Source organism: Musca domestica, unplaced genomic scaffold (genome assembly GCF_030504385.1).
Source record: "Musca domestica strain aabys unplaced genomic scaffold, Musca_domestica.polishedcontigs.V.1.1 48, whole genome shotgun sequence".
NCBI lineage: Eukaryota > Metazoa > Arthropoda > Insecta > Diptera > Muscidae > Musca > Musca domestica.
Window position 1 is genome coordinate 3,915,591 of NW_026712340.1, and position 15,245 is coordinate 3,930,835.

The following is a 15,245-nucleotide window of genomic DNA, read 5'->3' on the forward strand; positions in this document are numbered from 1 at the left end:
ATGCCTGTTTTGGAAATATATTTTACGACGTTGAAATAGTTTTGGACAGAAAAATGTGGGTCCATTGTGCACTGACTTTACATATATCCTTTTCGGTAGACTTGAAATGGAAAATTTGGAAGACTTTTTGGTATAAAAGGTAATTATTTTTCTATAACTTTTTCCGAAAAACTTGAATAATGTATATAAAACCTTGAAAGTCTGAAAATATGTATAATGCTTCATGCTTTAAAAATTTTGTCAAGCTGGAAAAAATTTGAATTTTGAGTTCTAAACAGGACTAGCACGATCTCTTGGAACCAATTTTCGCTGACGAAGTAGCGGGCAATTGCTAGTTTTACATATGGTTTTAATATAATGTGTACACAATCCTTTATTTGGCAAGGTTTGGAGACACCTGTGCTGGTTATCGAAATAAAATAAAGTTTATTGAATTTAAAATTAAAGATGTTTTTAATTGTGTTAGAATCACCTATTTACATTTGCTTAGAATCTGTACCTCTTCTCTTATCATTAGAACAAAACAAAACTATCAACAAAATAATAGCTATTTTATCTGCCCATTTCCCATGATGATGATGATGATCACATCCGTCATGCATTCTATGACACAAGCACTTGACTGGCCGGCTAGCTGGCGTATGCATTTCAACGCAACACAGAAACAAAAACTGAGTAGTACTGTTCTATGAAACAATAATAGCAACATGAACAACAACGATGACAATAACAATTTCCCCTCAGTCATCAATGATAAAGTGCGGCATTGAGGTAATGAGTTGGTGGACAAGGTGGGTGTGTGTGTGTGTGAATGAAGACAAAACAAAAGCATTGAAAAAGAAAAACTATTACATCAGAGTCACGTTCTTATCGCAGCATAACACTTATGTCCACACATATAGATGTGTGTGTGTCTGTCCGTTTGTGGAGGCGGAGGTGTGTAACGGTAGCTGGATTATTTTGTCATTACCTTCATTAAATCGTAATTGATTCCAATTGTATGGTTTTGATGATCATTTATGGGAGTCATCATCGTCATAACCAGCATCATTGTTAGAAGCGGGGAATGCTGCCGCAATATTTTTTATGAGCCTTTCCTATCTGAAGATCATTTCGGTGTTTTTCTTCTTTTTCTTTAGAATGACTTGAAAGTAATAGATGTTATTGTTGTTGTTTTTTCCACCTGTAATTGATAACTAAAACGGCATTCCGATGGAATTTCTTACGATTTGGGTCATATTTTATTGAGAAGGTTTATTTGTGGGAGTATTTTTCTCTCTTTGGAGAGAGAGAGAGGGAGAGAATAAAAGGTAATAATTCTGAGTACTATACAATTCGTATTACTTTGTAGTCTTTAACACACGCACACACTCGCATTAACACGCATAGTTGTTAAGGCCACGTTTCATTGCTTACTTTTTTTATTCGAGTCTTCATTAGCCACTACTTGTTGTTGGCGTTTTTTTTTTTGGCCCAATAATTGTTATTGATCGTAACAATTGATAGTTACGCTCATAGATTTTCTTGGCGTGCTCACTTCGAGGTTCTCTGAAGACAGCTTATTTTATTTTGTTTGTTCTGGTTCTTCTTTTATAAGAATTTAGGTGAAATAACTGACAAATACTACTTATGTACTTACCTTCTTACTAGCCCCCCGAATAAGCCTCTCCAATCTATCAACTATCAACTGTCTATCATTCAGTCGCCACTGAATGCTGAGTGATGTTCAATATTTGCCTTGCAAAACTTTACTAAATTACTCGCATTGCTTCTAATTGCAAAAACACATAGACACATAGATAAATGCATTAACAAAAAAAAAAAAAAAAAAAAAAAGCAACAGCAAACTTTAAATACAGCTTAACGTCATTCTAAAAACAAAAATACTTGATGTGAGATGAAGCTTTTTTGTGGCTGTTTAGTACGCTATGCAAGGTGTTAATGTTGAGGCAAGCAAATTGTTGGAATGAAAAACAGAAAATTGGGTTTGGAAAATTTAAATTTTCGTTTTTAAAACCTTAAAAAAAACTTAAAAACGATTTATATGTCCGGGAAGTCCAAGATAAAATTTTTTATAAAATCCGCTATTTATATAGTCTGGAAATCTATGAAGAATATTTTTTTTTAAATTTGCGATTTACATAGCCAATATTTCATTAACATTTTCATCTTTTAAAGAACTTGAAAAAATATTTAAAACCATCTATGAAATAATTTAAAAAATCCACGATTTATATAGCCATGATTTTATGTTTTTAATAAATCCACGAGATTTAGGCTTATGAGCTCCTTAATAAATTTTTTTAAGCCAGGATGCCTATGAAAATATTTTTTTTATAAAAACTGACAAAAGAAAGAGAGAGAAAGAGAGAGGGAGAGAAAAGAGAATGAAACTTATTATTCCCTGAGCCATATGGCTAGAGAGGGTATACATATATCATTTGATACGGTAAAAACATGCCTAATCGAAATAACGGTTTTAGACCCTAGGTGTCTTTGGGCCAAATCATTTTCAGGACATTTGGAGTCGATCCAGAGATGTCCGTCCGTTCGTCTGTCTGTCTGGCTGGTTCGTGTGCACGATAACTCTCGAAGGGAGTATCCGATTTGGTCCAAACTTGGTACATTGTAATATTTTTTAGTCAAACCTATATCCTTCTGGTACCTCCCCCACAAAAGGTCGATATTTTCAAAAAATATATTTTCTGCACAGAAAGAGAAATGGCAATCCGATTTTGCTCCAACTTTGCAAATCCTAATATTTGTGTCAGTGCTAGGTCAAAAATGGACAAAATTGGTCCACCCTATCAAGTACCTCCCCCACAAAGGGTCAACATTTTGAATAATTGCAACTCTTATAAAATGTGGTGTAAGAGACCGATTGTCTTCAAATTTCACACATCCCAATAATTTTATTAACCCAGGGTCTGGCGTTAAGATTGAATATATTAGACCACTCCTTCTGGTACCTCCGCCACAAAATGTCGAAATTTTTTAATATTCATTAAGCTCATATAGAGCGAAATAAACATCCGATTCCATTTAGACTTGGCACTTCTGAATATTGCTATCAACACAGGATCTGTTATAATTCCTTCTCGTACCTCCCCCCAAAGGGTCAAAGTTTTGAATAACCGAAACGTTTTCAAAATCCGAAATAAGCATTAGGTTCCCTTTATATTTCACAAATTCCATTATTTCTACTAACGTAAGATATGTTGTGAAGATGGGATACATCGGTACTCTCCTTCTGGTACCTCTCCCACAAAGGGTCAAAATTTTGAATATCCATGGAGATTATAAAACGCGACATTAACATCCGATTCCATACAGACTTGGCACATCCCAATATTTCCATCAACACAAGATCTGATATATAGATGGTAGAGATCGGAACATCTCTTTTGGTACCTCTCCCACATAGGGTACAAGTTTTTGGCAAAACAAAAGCTTCAAGTAAGCCAAATATGCATTCAACTCTCTTCAAATTTCACACATACAAACATTTTTGCTAACACAAGATCTGTTGTGAAGATGATATATTGCTGCGAACCCCTTTCTGGTACCTCACCCACAAAGGGTCACGGTTTTCAATATTTTTATCTGTCATAACTTACGAACCAAATCAGCGATTCTTTACAATTTGCTATATCTAAATATTTATTTCAACAAGAAACGTGTAATGAGTTGGATTTTATGCCATGAAATTGCCAATAAAGACCAAACCTGGCACGTCGCAATATTTATATCGTATTTATTTAGGTCCGATATGAAATGAACAATATTCTTTCCTTCAGAACCCACTCCATAGAGGATCAAGAGTTTTAATAATCATGACAGATTTTTTCGTGAATTTTTGCTTATTATGTGCTTCTTCTAGAATATTATCTATTGATATTATCCTTTTGAAGCCCACTTAGACTTAATCGTATTTATAGTAAAAATTAGTTATCATATCCTAATATAGGACAATTTGTAATATCTAATATAGTCACATCCTAATAAAGAGTAATTTGTACATAAGAAAAGCTAAAATTTGTTGGAATTTTCAGATTTTATAAACGTTCAGCATTTTAAGTTAGGCCTGGATCCCTTAAAGGACTTTTTTAGAAGTGATATCTACTGGGTGGCTGAATTTATGAATTCCCTGTCAATTATAAGGATAGCTTGTTTAGTTATTTCTGATTTGATTATCGAAATGTTTCTGTGAAAAGTTAAAATCTGAAAAATTCCAATCCAACTCCAAGCTTCATTGCAGGGAAATTTTGAATTTTTGTGTAGGGGCTTCCAACGCTTCGCCATAGTACCTCTCTTTCAAAAACCGTTTACTTAAAACTAAATGTCAGTTGTTTTTCTAATTATCTCTCATTCAATGATGAACATCATTGCAAATCGTACGAGTATTTTTCGAACAAAAATCGTTAAACAATAAATTGCAATAAATTAAAACAAAATACCGAATACTGATTGAGTGGAGACTTTGAAATCCAAAAAAAGCTAACAGCCACACAAAAAATGACGTAATCTTGCAATATTAACGCCAACAACGTAGCGCATAGAGAGCGTTCATTTCGTTTGGCACGTTTACTAGCTTTGCGTACTTATATGGTTGCTAATATTTTATGGTTTAATGGAAAGCTTAAAAATTAGCCGAATACGTGTTTGAGAGGCTCTCTAAGGAAAAGCTATATTGAAAACGAAAATTTTGATAAGAACACAGATAAGTACCAGTAAGGTAAAATTCTTGTAATTACTTAGATACAGGGTGAGATGAAAAAACTGCAACCAACTTCAGACTGCTGTCATTTCTAAGCCATTCATCCGACAGCTGTTAAAATAATTCCAGTGACAGCTCATTATATTTTTTACAAGCGTACAAAAGCATTTTGGTGAGAATTTTCCACAAAACAGTTATTCGTGATGGAATTCAAGCGTGATAGTGTGATTTCTCTATATTTGGCTGAAAAACCACAAGTGTCTATCGTTAGAGCGCTCCAGCATTTAAATGTGAATAAATCTTTTGTGCTTCATACCATCGCTCTTTACCGTGATACTGGTAGCGTAGCCCGACGTCAAGGATATGGACGGAAGAAAACAGCAACATCAGCAGAAATGGTTCGAAAAGTAAAGAAGCGACTTGATCGAAACCCGCGTCGCAGTGGCCGAAAAATGGCTCGTGAGCTGAACATATCGCAATATTCCATTCGGCAAATATTGAAAAATGTGATCGGGGTAAAGCCACTGAAATTCCAAAAAGTGCAAAAACTTACACCGCAACAGAAAGAATATATACTCCAAAGAGAGCTGCTTCGCTTGGCCGAAAGTGTTGAACTTCCGAATTTGTTTTTTTTTCGATGAGAAAACATTCGTTGTCCAGCAGTTTGTAAAAAAACACAATGATCGCGTTTACTTGCCAAAGAGGTCAGCTGAAAATGTGGGCCTTCGGTTGGCCACCAGAACTCAAGCGCCGGCCATGGTGATGGTGTGAGCCGACATAACATCCGATGGTCGCTCTCCGCTCGTATTATCGATCGTGGCATCGGAATAAATGCCGAATATAATCGCGAAAATATTCTGGAGGGTGTATTAAAGCCTTGGGCACGCAAACATTTTGGCCTCAGAACTTGGACATTCCAACAGGATTCAGCACCATCGCACTCAGCACGAGCTACCCAAAAATGGTTACAAAATGAGGTTCCTTGCGTCATTTCCAGCGCACAATGGCCACCAAAATTTCCGGATACCAATCCATTGGACTATTGTGTCTGGAGTATTTTGGAAAGCAAGGTTGGCACTAAAAAATACCAAAATGTCGTTCACCTCAAGCAAGCGCTTTGCCGGGAATGGGCCAAAATATCGCAGAGCAACATTTGGGCAGCGTGTGACGGTTTCATTGATCGTTTGAAGGCCATAATTCGCGCCGAAGGTGATGAATTCGAACAAATCTAAACATATTCTAGAATTTGATGCTATTACCAAAATTTCTTGCTTTTATTCAAAAAAAAAAAAAAAAAATTAAAAAAAAAAATTAAAAAAAAAATGTAAAAATTATGGCGTTTGACTTTGTTGCAGTTTTTTTATCTCATCCTGTATTCCTTCTTATGGTTTAGGGATTATTGTGGAATGCATAGCGTAAAATTATATTACGAGACTTTTACGAAAAGTTATTTGGAGTTATGTTTTACCTCAAACTAGGCCAACACTCTCTCATATACCTCTTTGTGAATTCTTTTCAAAATAACCATGGGTGTAGAGTTTTAAAGGTTTTATAAAATGAGAGAGAAAAGATAATAGTTTCAAATTTTTTTTGAATGAGAGAGAAGGAAAAGGACGATGTTTTTATAGTTCTAAAGTTAAAATTCATGAGCCATATTCTAAGATTCCTTGTTAGCCCTTAAGTAACATTTAAATATCAAACATACCTTGTAATCGTAGAATTTCATTATTCCATTCAAATTGATATAACCTTTAAATAACTTAAATGATTTTGAGAAGCATTCTTTATTAATACCTTTCGTACCTCTTTAATCTGTAATCATATTTTCCCCCACAGTCATTACTACTCAATTATTTATAGAATAACCTTGAACAAAATGGAGATGTTTTCCATGTATTCATAAAATAACAACAAACATCCATCACATTAACGATAACACCAACAATAACAATATAAAATAACATCAACAATAACAAAAACAATTGCAACTACATTGATATGCTTGAATGATTTTTTCATGATTTGCTAGTTTTTATTTCAATGTTTTATTTTTCAAATATCCAACAAGTTTCGACTTGACGTATATATCCCATTAACCCTATGTACTGTGAACAATAAAAAAACGTCTTTAATTGTTTTATTACCTCTTCTGGGTTTCCATACAAAGTTAAAGTAATGTCTTAAATAATCTCTTTTTTATTTTTGTTTTCGTATCATAGCTACTTAGCGTTGTTATGTCATTCTTCGGTGTCCAATGAAAGTACCCGACACCACCAGCACCACCGAGCAACTACTACTACTTCCAGCTAGACAATGTGAAGAAGCTTTTAACTGCCTGGCCAACTGGCCAGTCAGTTGGTGTTAAAGGTTAACACGTTTGCCCAGGTCTTTAGCAAAATGACGGAAGTCCAGTCAGATACAATTGAGTGTGACCATCGTTTGATTGATGTTGTTATTTTCATTTGATATAGAGGGAACTGAAAGAGAATGTAGGAGGGATAGGAAGATATTTGTAATGAAAAGAGGAAAATTGAAATAAAGTGAGTTCTATGGCAGTTTGCAGGGAATTATGGGGGTTTAAAGAATATCATAAAAAACTTCATCGAAGAAAACCTGTGAATTAGAAAAACCTTTATAAAAATCAATACACAAAAAAGTCCATGAAAATTTTTCTTGAAAAACTTCTAAAACATGCTTGACAGTCTCAAAATATAGATCTTCGCTAAATTCAATAATCTTGCTTTGACAGTACTTGAAAAAATATTCAGGAAGCCACAAAAAATATTTACATTTCTTAAAAAAATCCTAAAACCCATTCGAAAAAATCCACGACTATTGGTCCTATAGTCCAAAAAGAAATTAATGTACGTGAAAAAAACATTTCTTTAAAAATTAATTTTAAACAAAAAAGCAGCTAAGTTCGGCCGGACCGGGAATATAAACCCTCCACCATTTCGAAGGATCTTGAAAAGTTTCAAAAATTTCCGAAAAATACCGTTTAAATGAATACATTTATAAAAGGGCTATACGAAGACATGGACCTACAAAAGTACTTTTTTGTCATAGGCTGTAGTAAGATCTTCAAATACGAAATTTGAAACAATTCAGACAAATAATGTCGTTAAAATCGTGAAAATATCGAAGGTACCGTCATATGGGACGAAGATGTAGAACTGAATACTCAATTGTTACAAACCTCAAATACGAAATTTGAAAGAATTCGGGTGAATGATGTCGCTGAAACCATCAAAATACCGAATATCGGGGGGTACTGTTATATGGTGGCCGACATGGCCTTTTTAAGAACTTAACCTGTCTACTGTGCAAAATTTTAGCCTTCTATCTCAATTCGTTCGAAAAATAGGGTGATTACAACAGACAGAGAGACGGAATTTTAGGTTGATAGAAGAATTTTACGCTGATATATCAGATAAAAAAACTGCAACAAAATCAAAAGCCATAATCTTTACATTATTTTTAATTTCTTTTTTTTTTAATGAAAGCAAAAGATGTCGGAAATAGCATCAAATTTTAGAATAAGTTTAGATTAATTATGTTTTGGTCACCTTTGGCACGAATTATGGCCTTCAAATGGCCAATGAAACCGTCAGACGCTGCCCGAATGTTGCTCTACGATATTTTGGCCCATTCCCGGTGAAGCGTTTGCTTGAGGTGATCGACACTTTGGTATTTTTTGGTGCCAACCTTGCTTTCCAAAATACACAATAGTCCAACGGATTGGTATCCGTAGATTTTGGTGGCCAGTGTGCGCTGGAAATGAAGCGAGGAATCTCATTTTGTAAAAAATATCTTGGTTGGCGCGTGCTGAGTGCGATGGTGTTGAGTCCTGTTGGAATGTTCAAGCTCTGCGGTCAAAATGTTTGCATGCCCAAGGCTTTAATACACCCTCCAGAATATTTGCGCGTTAACATTCGGCATTTATTCTGATGCCATGGTCGATTAATACCAGCGGAGAGCGGCCATCGGCTGTTATGGTGGCCCACCCCAACACCATGGCCGGCGCTTGAGTTCTGGAGGCCAACCGAATGTGCATATTTTCAGCTGACCTCTTTGGCAAGTAAACACGATCATCTTGTTTGTTTACAAACTGCTGGACAACGAATGTTTTCTCATCGGAGAAACCAAATTCGGCAGTTCACCACTTTCGGCCAAGCGAAGCAACTCTTTAGCTCTTTTGAGTCTATTTTCTTTCTATTGCGGTGTAAGTTCTAACACTTTTTGGAATTTCAATGGCTACCCCGAGCTCATTTTTCAATATTTGCCGAATAGAATATTGCGATATGTTCAGCTAACGAGCCATTTTTCGGCCACTGCGACGCGGGTTTTGATCAAGTTGCTTCTTTATTTTTCGAACCATTTATGATGTTGCTGTTTTATTCCGTCCTCTTCCTTGACGTCAGGCTACGCTACCAGTATCATGGTAACGAGCGCTGGTACGAGACACAAAAGGTTTATTCATATTTAAATGCTGGAATTCTCTAACGATAGCCACTTGTGATTTTCCAGCCAAATATAAAGAAATCACACTATTACGCTTGAATTGCATCACGAATAACTTTTTTCTGGAAAAAGTCTCACCAAAATGCTTTTGTGCGCTTGTAAACAATATAATGAGCTGCCACTGGAATAATTTTAACAGCTGTCGGACGAGTGGCTTAGAAATGACAGCAGTCTGAAGTTGGTTGCAGTTTTTTCATCTCACGCTGTATATTGAACAATTTATGGGAGCTGATTTAATTGGAAGTTATGTTCAAAACCTTCAAAATTTGGACCGGTTTTCAGCACCAAACATCTTACGAGTCCTACAAATATTTGTACTTATTTTTTGAAGATAGCAGCCGCAATTTCCCATCAAATCAGTTGTATTTAAATATTTCCAGCTCCGGATAAGATATTGGTTATATGAAGGTTGTGATGAGTTCCTAAGAGTTCTTAATTGGTACCTAATATTCTGTAGTAGCTAACATAAGCCAATTTACTAAAAACCCCTCCTATATTACCTTTCCTTCCTCTTTCCATTGCAAACCACCTTAGAACTTTCCACAATGGAATTTTCTATTGACATGACACTCCGATCAATTTGAACGGAAAAACAAAACTTGCAATGTCATCGAATGCCTTTTTCATTGCTGGCAATTTTCTTTAATTAGGTCTCCATGGTATGTGACATGGTGGCCCAGTGCAATGCAATTTGCTCAAATAACAGTTATTCGCGACACACATCTCCTCCTCCCCCCCCCACAACCTTGGAACTTCTTAAATTACCTTTAATGTTATTTCTTTCTTTTTTTTATACATTTTCAATTTCATTTCGTTGTTGGTTGGTATCCCCATTTCAGGTACTTTTTCTGACCTCATTAGGTTTGAAGTTGGTTTGTATGAGACTGTTTGGTTTGTTGTTGTTGCTTTGGCATAGAATTAGTTACTATGAAACCAAATATCGCAGACTATTAATCGCTAACACGCCAATATTGGACTTTTGAGAATCCCAAGCCATGTTGGAGTACAATTCGCATTTGTTCGTCTCTTTGGTTTTTATGTAAATTGTTTGGTATCGAATATGTGGCTGGGTAATTCTTGGCTATAGGAAAGAAATTACTAATGTTGTTGTTGTTTTTCATTTGACCCAATTTCCAATTTTATCTGTGTGGTGGTGGTGGTGGCTAATTTCCAAAGCTGGGTGTTTGTTTGCCCAGGCCATGCTGGGAGTTCAACTATGAAGTTTGTGCCTTAAGCTTTTTTTTAGCTTCAATTGAACTCACTTTGATATATCGCTCTTTCAACACTTCTGTTTGAAAGTTCTGATTTTTTTGGGGGGGAGAGAATAGCTAATTCCGTTTTTTTTTGTTGTTACTTGTGTGTGGCATAATTAGCTTCATGCATGTTTGCCTGCATGGCCGGTTATTGCTTTCTTCCTTTGGGCTTTATACTATTATGTTGCTGTTGTAAAGGTGGTCCGTCGTTTTGCCCAAAGACAAATCTTTTCATCATGTCGAAGAAGTTAAAAAATCAACGAGAAGAAAATTATCAATCTTCATTAGTTTTTTATTATGTGTGGCTGACTGGCTGGCTGGCTGGTTGTGTGCAAAGTCTGAGGTCTTGTCGTATGATTTGTGTATGACCACAATCATCGCCATCATCACAGTTACCAATGTGCCATACGGGTGTTCCCTCAACTTCTTGTGGGAAACCAAAAGAAAGTCAATTTTCTCTAGTTTTTATTGTTCTAAATTATGGTAATTAGGCCAATTGCTGGTTTCTAATGCTCAACATTGAGAATGTGAGAATGCTGTTGCTGGAGATAGAGGGGCGTCCCTGTTGTTATTTAGTAAATTGATTATTTCTATCTCGTGAAGCAATAAAATGTTACAACTTCAATTACAATTCTGGGAAGAGATGTGGACCAAACAACCAACTTTTACTTTTGTGGTGGGTATGGTCGGTCTACGGAAAGAATTAATGAAACGAAAGGGAAAATTGTAGAGGGGAACTATGTAAAGTAATTCGAACGATTTGAGTGCGAACGGAAACACAAATTCGGGAGTGATGGAGTTTTGGCCTAAATCTCAGTTGGGCGCCATTATCACACTGTTAAATCAAAGTTTGAAGGGGGAAATGGAATTGTGGCCCGAGTAACGGAGAGCAGAATATTCTCACAATTTTGAGAGGTGAGGAAATCATGCAATAAACGCATCTGAAATACCCAGAATTGTGTTTTTTTCTAAATAAAATTATAGCTGATTCGGTTGGGAATTGAAAACAACACTTTCGAAATGCCAAACATAAGAAGGTAACACCTAATCGAGGACCAATATGTAACATATTTTTCATCCGTGGAGTATTACTAATGGACCCGGACCAAATTGCAAAGCTCTAAAACTCGTGAGCGAAAAGCCCACCTTAAAATTTTAGATTCGTTCCGCCAGTTCACTTATCGAAGAGTATATTAGTACAACCCTTGCACAATGGTTAAACATCGATTTTTTTGGCCAAACCTATTTCATGGTCTCCATAGTTAAAACCTAGAAGCCAACAGAGACTTCAATATCAAATTTCGGAATTCGAACTCTATAAATTCACTCAATACCAATTTTAATAACATTTAGTACTTTCGGTAAAATTTTAGTACTCAATTGCAATACCATTTTATATCTTAATCCTAGACACCAACAGTTATCGCAACATTAATACCAAATTTAGTATCATTTAGTACTTTCGGTACAAATATAGGCCACATTTTTAAGCTACCACCAAATTTCCGACACAGTTACCATCAGTAATCGAAATATCAAATTAGAATATCAAAATAGAATTCTATCTCTATCCCCTCACCCATTACCAAATATAGTACCATTTAGTACTTTTCGAACAATCATAGTACGCATTTCCAAATCCACCTCCTTTTCTCAAAACTATATGCCCACAGTGAGCTCCATACCAAATTTCAGAATACAATTTTTATCTCAACAGCACATTCTTCAAAATCACCTCCGTCTCTAGACACCAAGAGTAACATCCAATAAATAAATAAATTCCAGGATTTCAGTTTTATCCTTTCACCCAATACCATATCCCAACCACAGATACCAACACTGACCTTATTTTCAAATTTCAGGATCTGAGATCTGTCATTTCCCCCATTACTAAATTTAGTACCATTTCGTACAATTATAGTACGCATTTCCATAATCACCACCATATCACAATCCAAAACACCAAAAGAGACCTCAATATCAAATTTGAGTATTCCAGCTGTACTCCTTCACCCAACACTAAATATAGTACCATCCTGTACTTTTCCTACAATTATATTAAACTTTTCAGATAACACCTTCTTATGTTGAGGCTAAACAGAAACAGCGACCCCAGTAATTTCAGATTTCAAACACTATCTGTTCACACAATACGAAATTGTACCAAATATAGTTCTGTTTAGTACTTTTCGTACACATTTCCAAATCCAACAGAGATCTCAATATTAAATTGAGGATTCCAGTGTTTCCCTTCATATGGTACCATTCAGTATTTTTCATACAATTTTAGTATACATTTCAGAAATGACCTCCATATCCAGGTTACACATGAACAGCGATCCTAATACCAAATTTCAGATTTCAAGCCCTATCTTTTCATCCAATACTAAATTGTACCTAAACTACCTCCATATCGCAAACCCAAATGCCAACAAAGACCTCAATATCAAATTTCGGGATTCCAGTCTTATCACTTCACTCAATACTGAATATACAGGGTGAGATGAAAAAACTACAACCAACATCAGACTGATGTCATTTTTAAGCCACTCGTCCGACAGCTGTTAATATTATTCCAGTGACAGCTCATTATATTGTTTATAAGCCTACGAAAACATTTTGGTGAGAATTTTCCAGAAAAAAAGTTATTCGTAATGGAATTCAAGCGTGATAGTGTGATTTCTTTATATTTGGCTGGAAAACCACAAGTGGCTATCGTTAGAGCACTCCAGCATTTAAATGTGAATAACTTTTTTTTGTCTCGTAATATCGCTCGTTACAATGATACTGGTAGCGTATTCTGATGTCAAGGAATTGGATGGAAGAAATCAGCAACATTAGCAGAAATGGCTCGAAAAGAAAAGAAGCGACTTGATCGAAACCCGCGTCGCAGTGACCAAAAAATGGATCGTAAGCTAAACATATCGCAATATTCCATTCGGCAAATATCGAGCTCGGGGTAAAGCCATTGAAATTCCAAAAAGTGCTGAAGAGTTTCTTCGCTTGCCCGAAAGTGGTGAACTGCCGAATTTGGTTTTCTCCGATGATAAGATATTCGTTGTCCAGCAGTTTGTAAACAAACAAAATGATCGTGTTTACTTGCCAAAGAGGTCAGCTGACAGTGGCACCTTCGGTTGGCCACCAGAACTCAAGCGCCGTCATAACAGCCGATGGTCGCTATCCGCTCGTATTAATCGACCGTGGCATCAGAATAAATGCCGTGGCATCAGAACAAATTATCGCGAAAATATTCTGGAGGGTGTATTAAAGCCTTGGACACGCAAACATTTTTGCCGCAGACCTTGGACATTCGCACAGCAGACAATGACCATCAAAATCTCCGGATACCAATTCGTGGACTATTGTGTCGGAAGTATGTTGAAAAGCAAGGGTGGCACTAAAAAATACAAAAGTGACGATCAGCTCAAGCAAGAGCTTCGCCGGGATTGGGCCAAAATACCGCAGAGCAACATTTGGGCAGCATGTGACGGTTTCATTGGCCGTTTGAAGGCCATAATTCGTGATAAAGGTGACCAATTCGAACAAATCTAAACTTATTCTAAAATTTGATGATATTTCCGATTAAATAAAATTAATAAAGGTAAAAATTATGGCGTTTGACTTTGTTGCAGTCTTTTTATTTTACGATGTATTTCCAAGACCACCTTCAGATATCAAACTTATTTTCTAACCTTGATTCTTATAGCAAATTTTTAATTATATCCGTTCACATAATACTAAATGGTACCATTTTCTATATTTAGTATCATTGAGGAACTTTTTATTACCTTAAAGTTGGATTTTCCAAAAACTCTTTGGTATATCTGTCCTGCACTCCATTTGTGACTCACATTACAAAATTCAGAATACTAGCCCCCTTCCTTTGTCAATACAAAAGTATTAAATTTTTAGTACATTTTACTTTACTTTTCGTATGATTTCAGGAAGAATTTCCAAAACAAAAAATCGATGAACATTTTGAAAATTCTAGCTCAGACGTTTGGGCTTTCCAGATCAGTCAGTCAGTTGTTCACCAATTTTATATTTAGCCATTTTTCCAAACAGTTAACAACGATTAACTTCTGCATTAGCAGGGCTTTTGGGCGTAGTTCTGGCGTTTAATTTTGGCGTTTAAGCCAACAACGATGGTAGAATAGCTGGTCAATGAAAAAAAAACCTTAAAATGTCACGATTATTTATTTAAAACCCCCAACAACATCATACAGAACATTTTTATTGTTATATGTGTTTTTTTATTATTTTATTAATAGAATTAAGCTTTTGTGGTGTTGTCGTTGTTGTTATAATTGTTATTCGCATTAAGCTCAGAGTCGAATGCTCGTGTCGTCGCATCGTCGTGTAGTGATAATGTTGTGGCATTTTTTCAACTCAACCATAACCGACGACGAGTCGATGGGTCGGTTGTTCGGCCAGTTGGCTGTTAAGTCGATCTGTACTTGATTTAATTTCAAATATATTGGCGCTTAACGTTTATTTGAGATTTTGTTGTTGTTGTTGTCGCTGCCGTCAACTAACAATTGTCTCTCTCTCTCTCCATTATTTGTTTGCAATAATCAAATCAACGCATACAAGGTCGTCATTATATGTATTTAGGTATATGTACTTTGATATGCAGATAAACATACATGCATGTATGTGCATATATAGAGGTATGTTTGTACGAGTGTTTGTATATTGTTGTATAGTATTAATTTAAAAAGAAATAATCAGATCAAATTGTTGTTAACCATTGT

General features: G+C 35.7%; 1 protein-coding gene across 6 annotated transcripts in view; it reads right to left on the minus strand.

Annotated features, from left to right (window-relative positions):
- Positions 1-15,245, minus strand: part of LOC101893299 (Zona pellucida-like protein) — a 133,825-nt gene that overhangs the window by 72,687 nt on the left and 45,893 nt on the right. For 2 of the 6 annotated variants that reach the window (XM_059127805.1, XM_005179235.4), the window contains exon 1: positions 1,640-1,783. The exons of 2 other annotated variants lie outside the window; for them this stretch is intronic. Coding sequence is in view for 2 of the 4 variants with exons in the window: in XM_020035306.2 (XP_019890865.1) it covers positions 971-1,039 (69 nt within the window). In the remaining 2 variants the exon portion in view is untranslated. Of the gene's footprint in view, positions 1-970; positions 1,046-1,639; positions 1,784-15,245 lie in introns of those variants that run through there. 2 more of the 6 variants (XM_020035306.2, XM_020035305.2) reach the window with 1 other exon arrangement.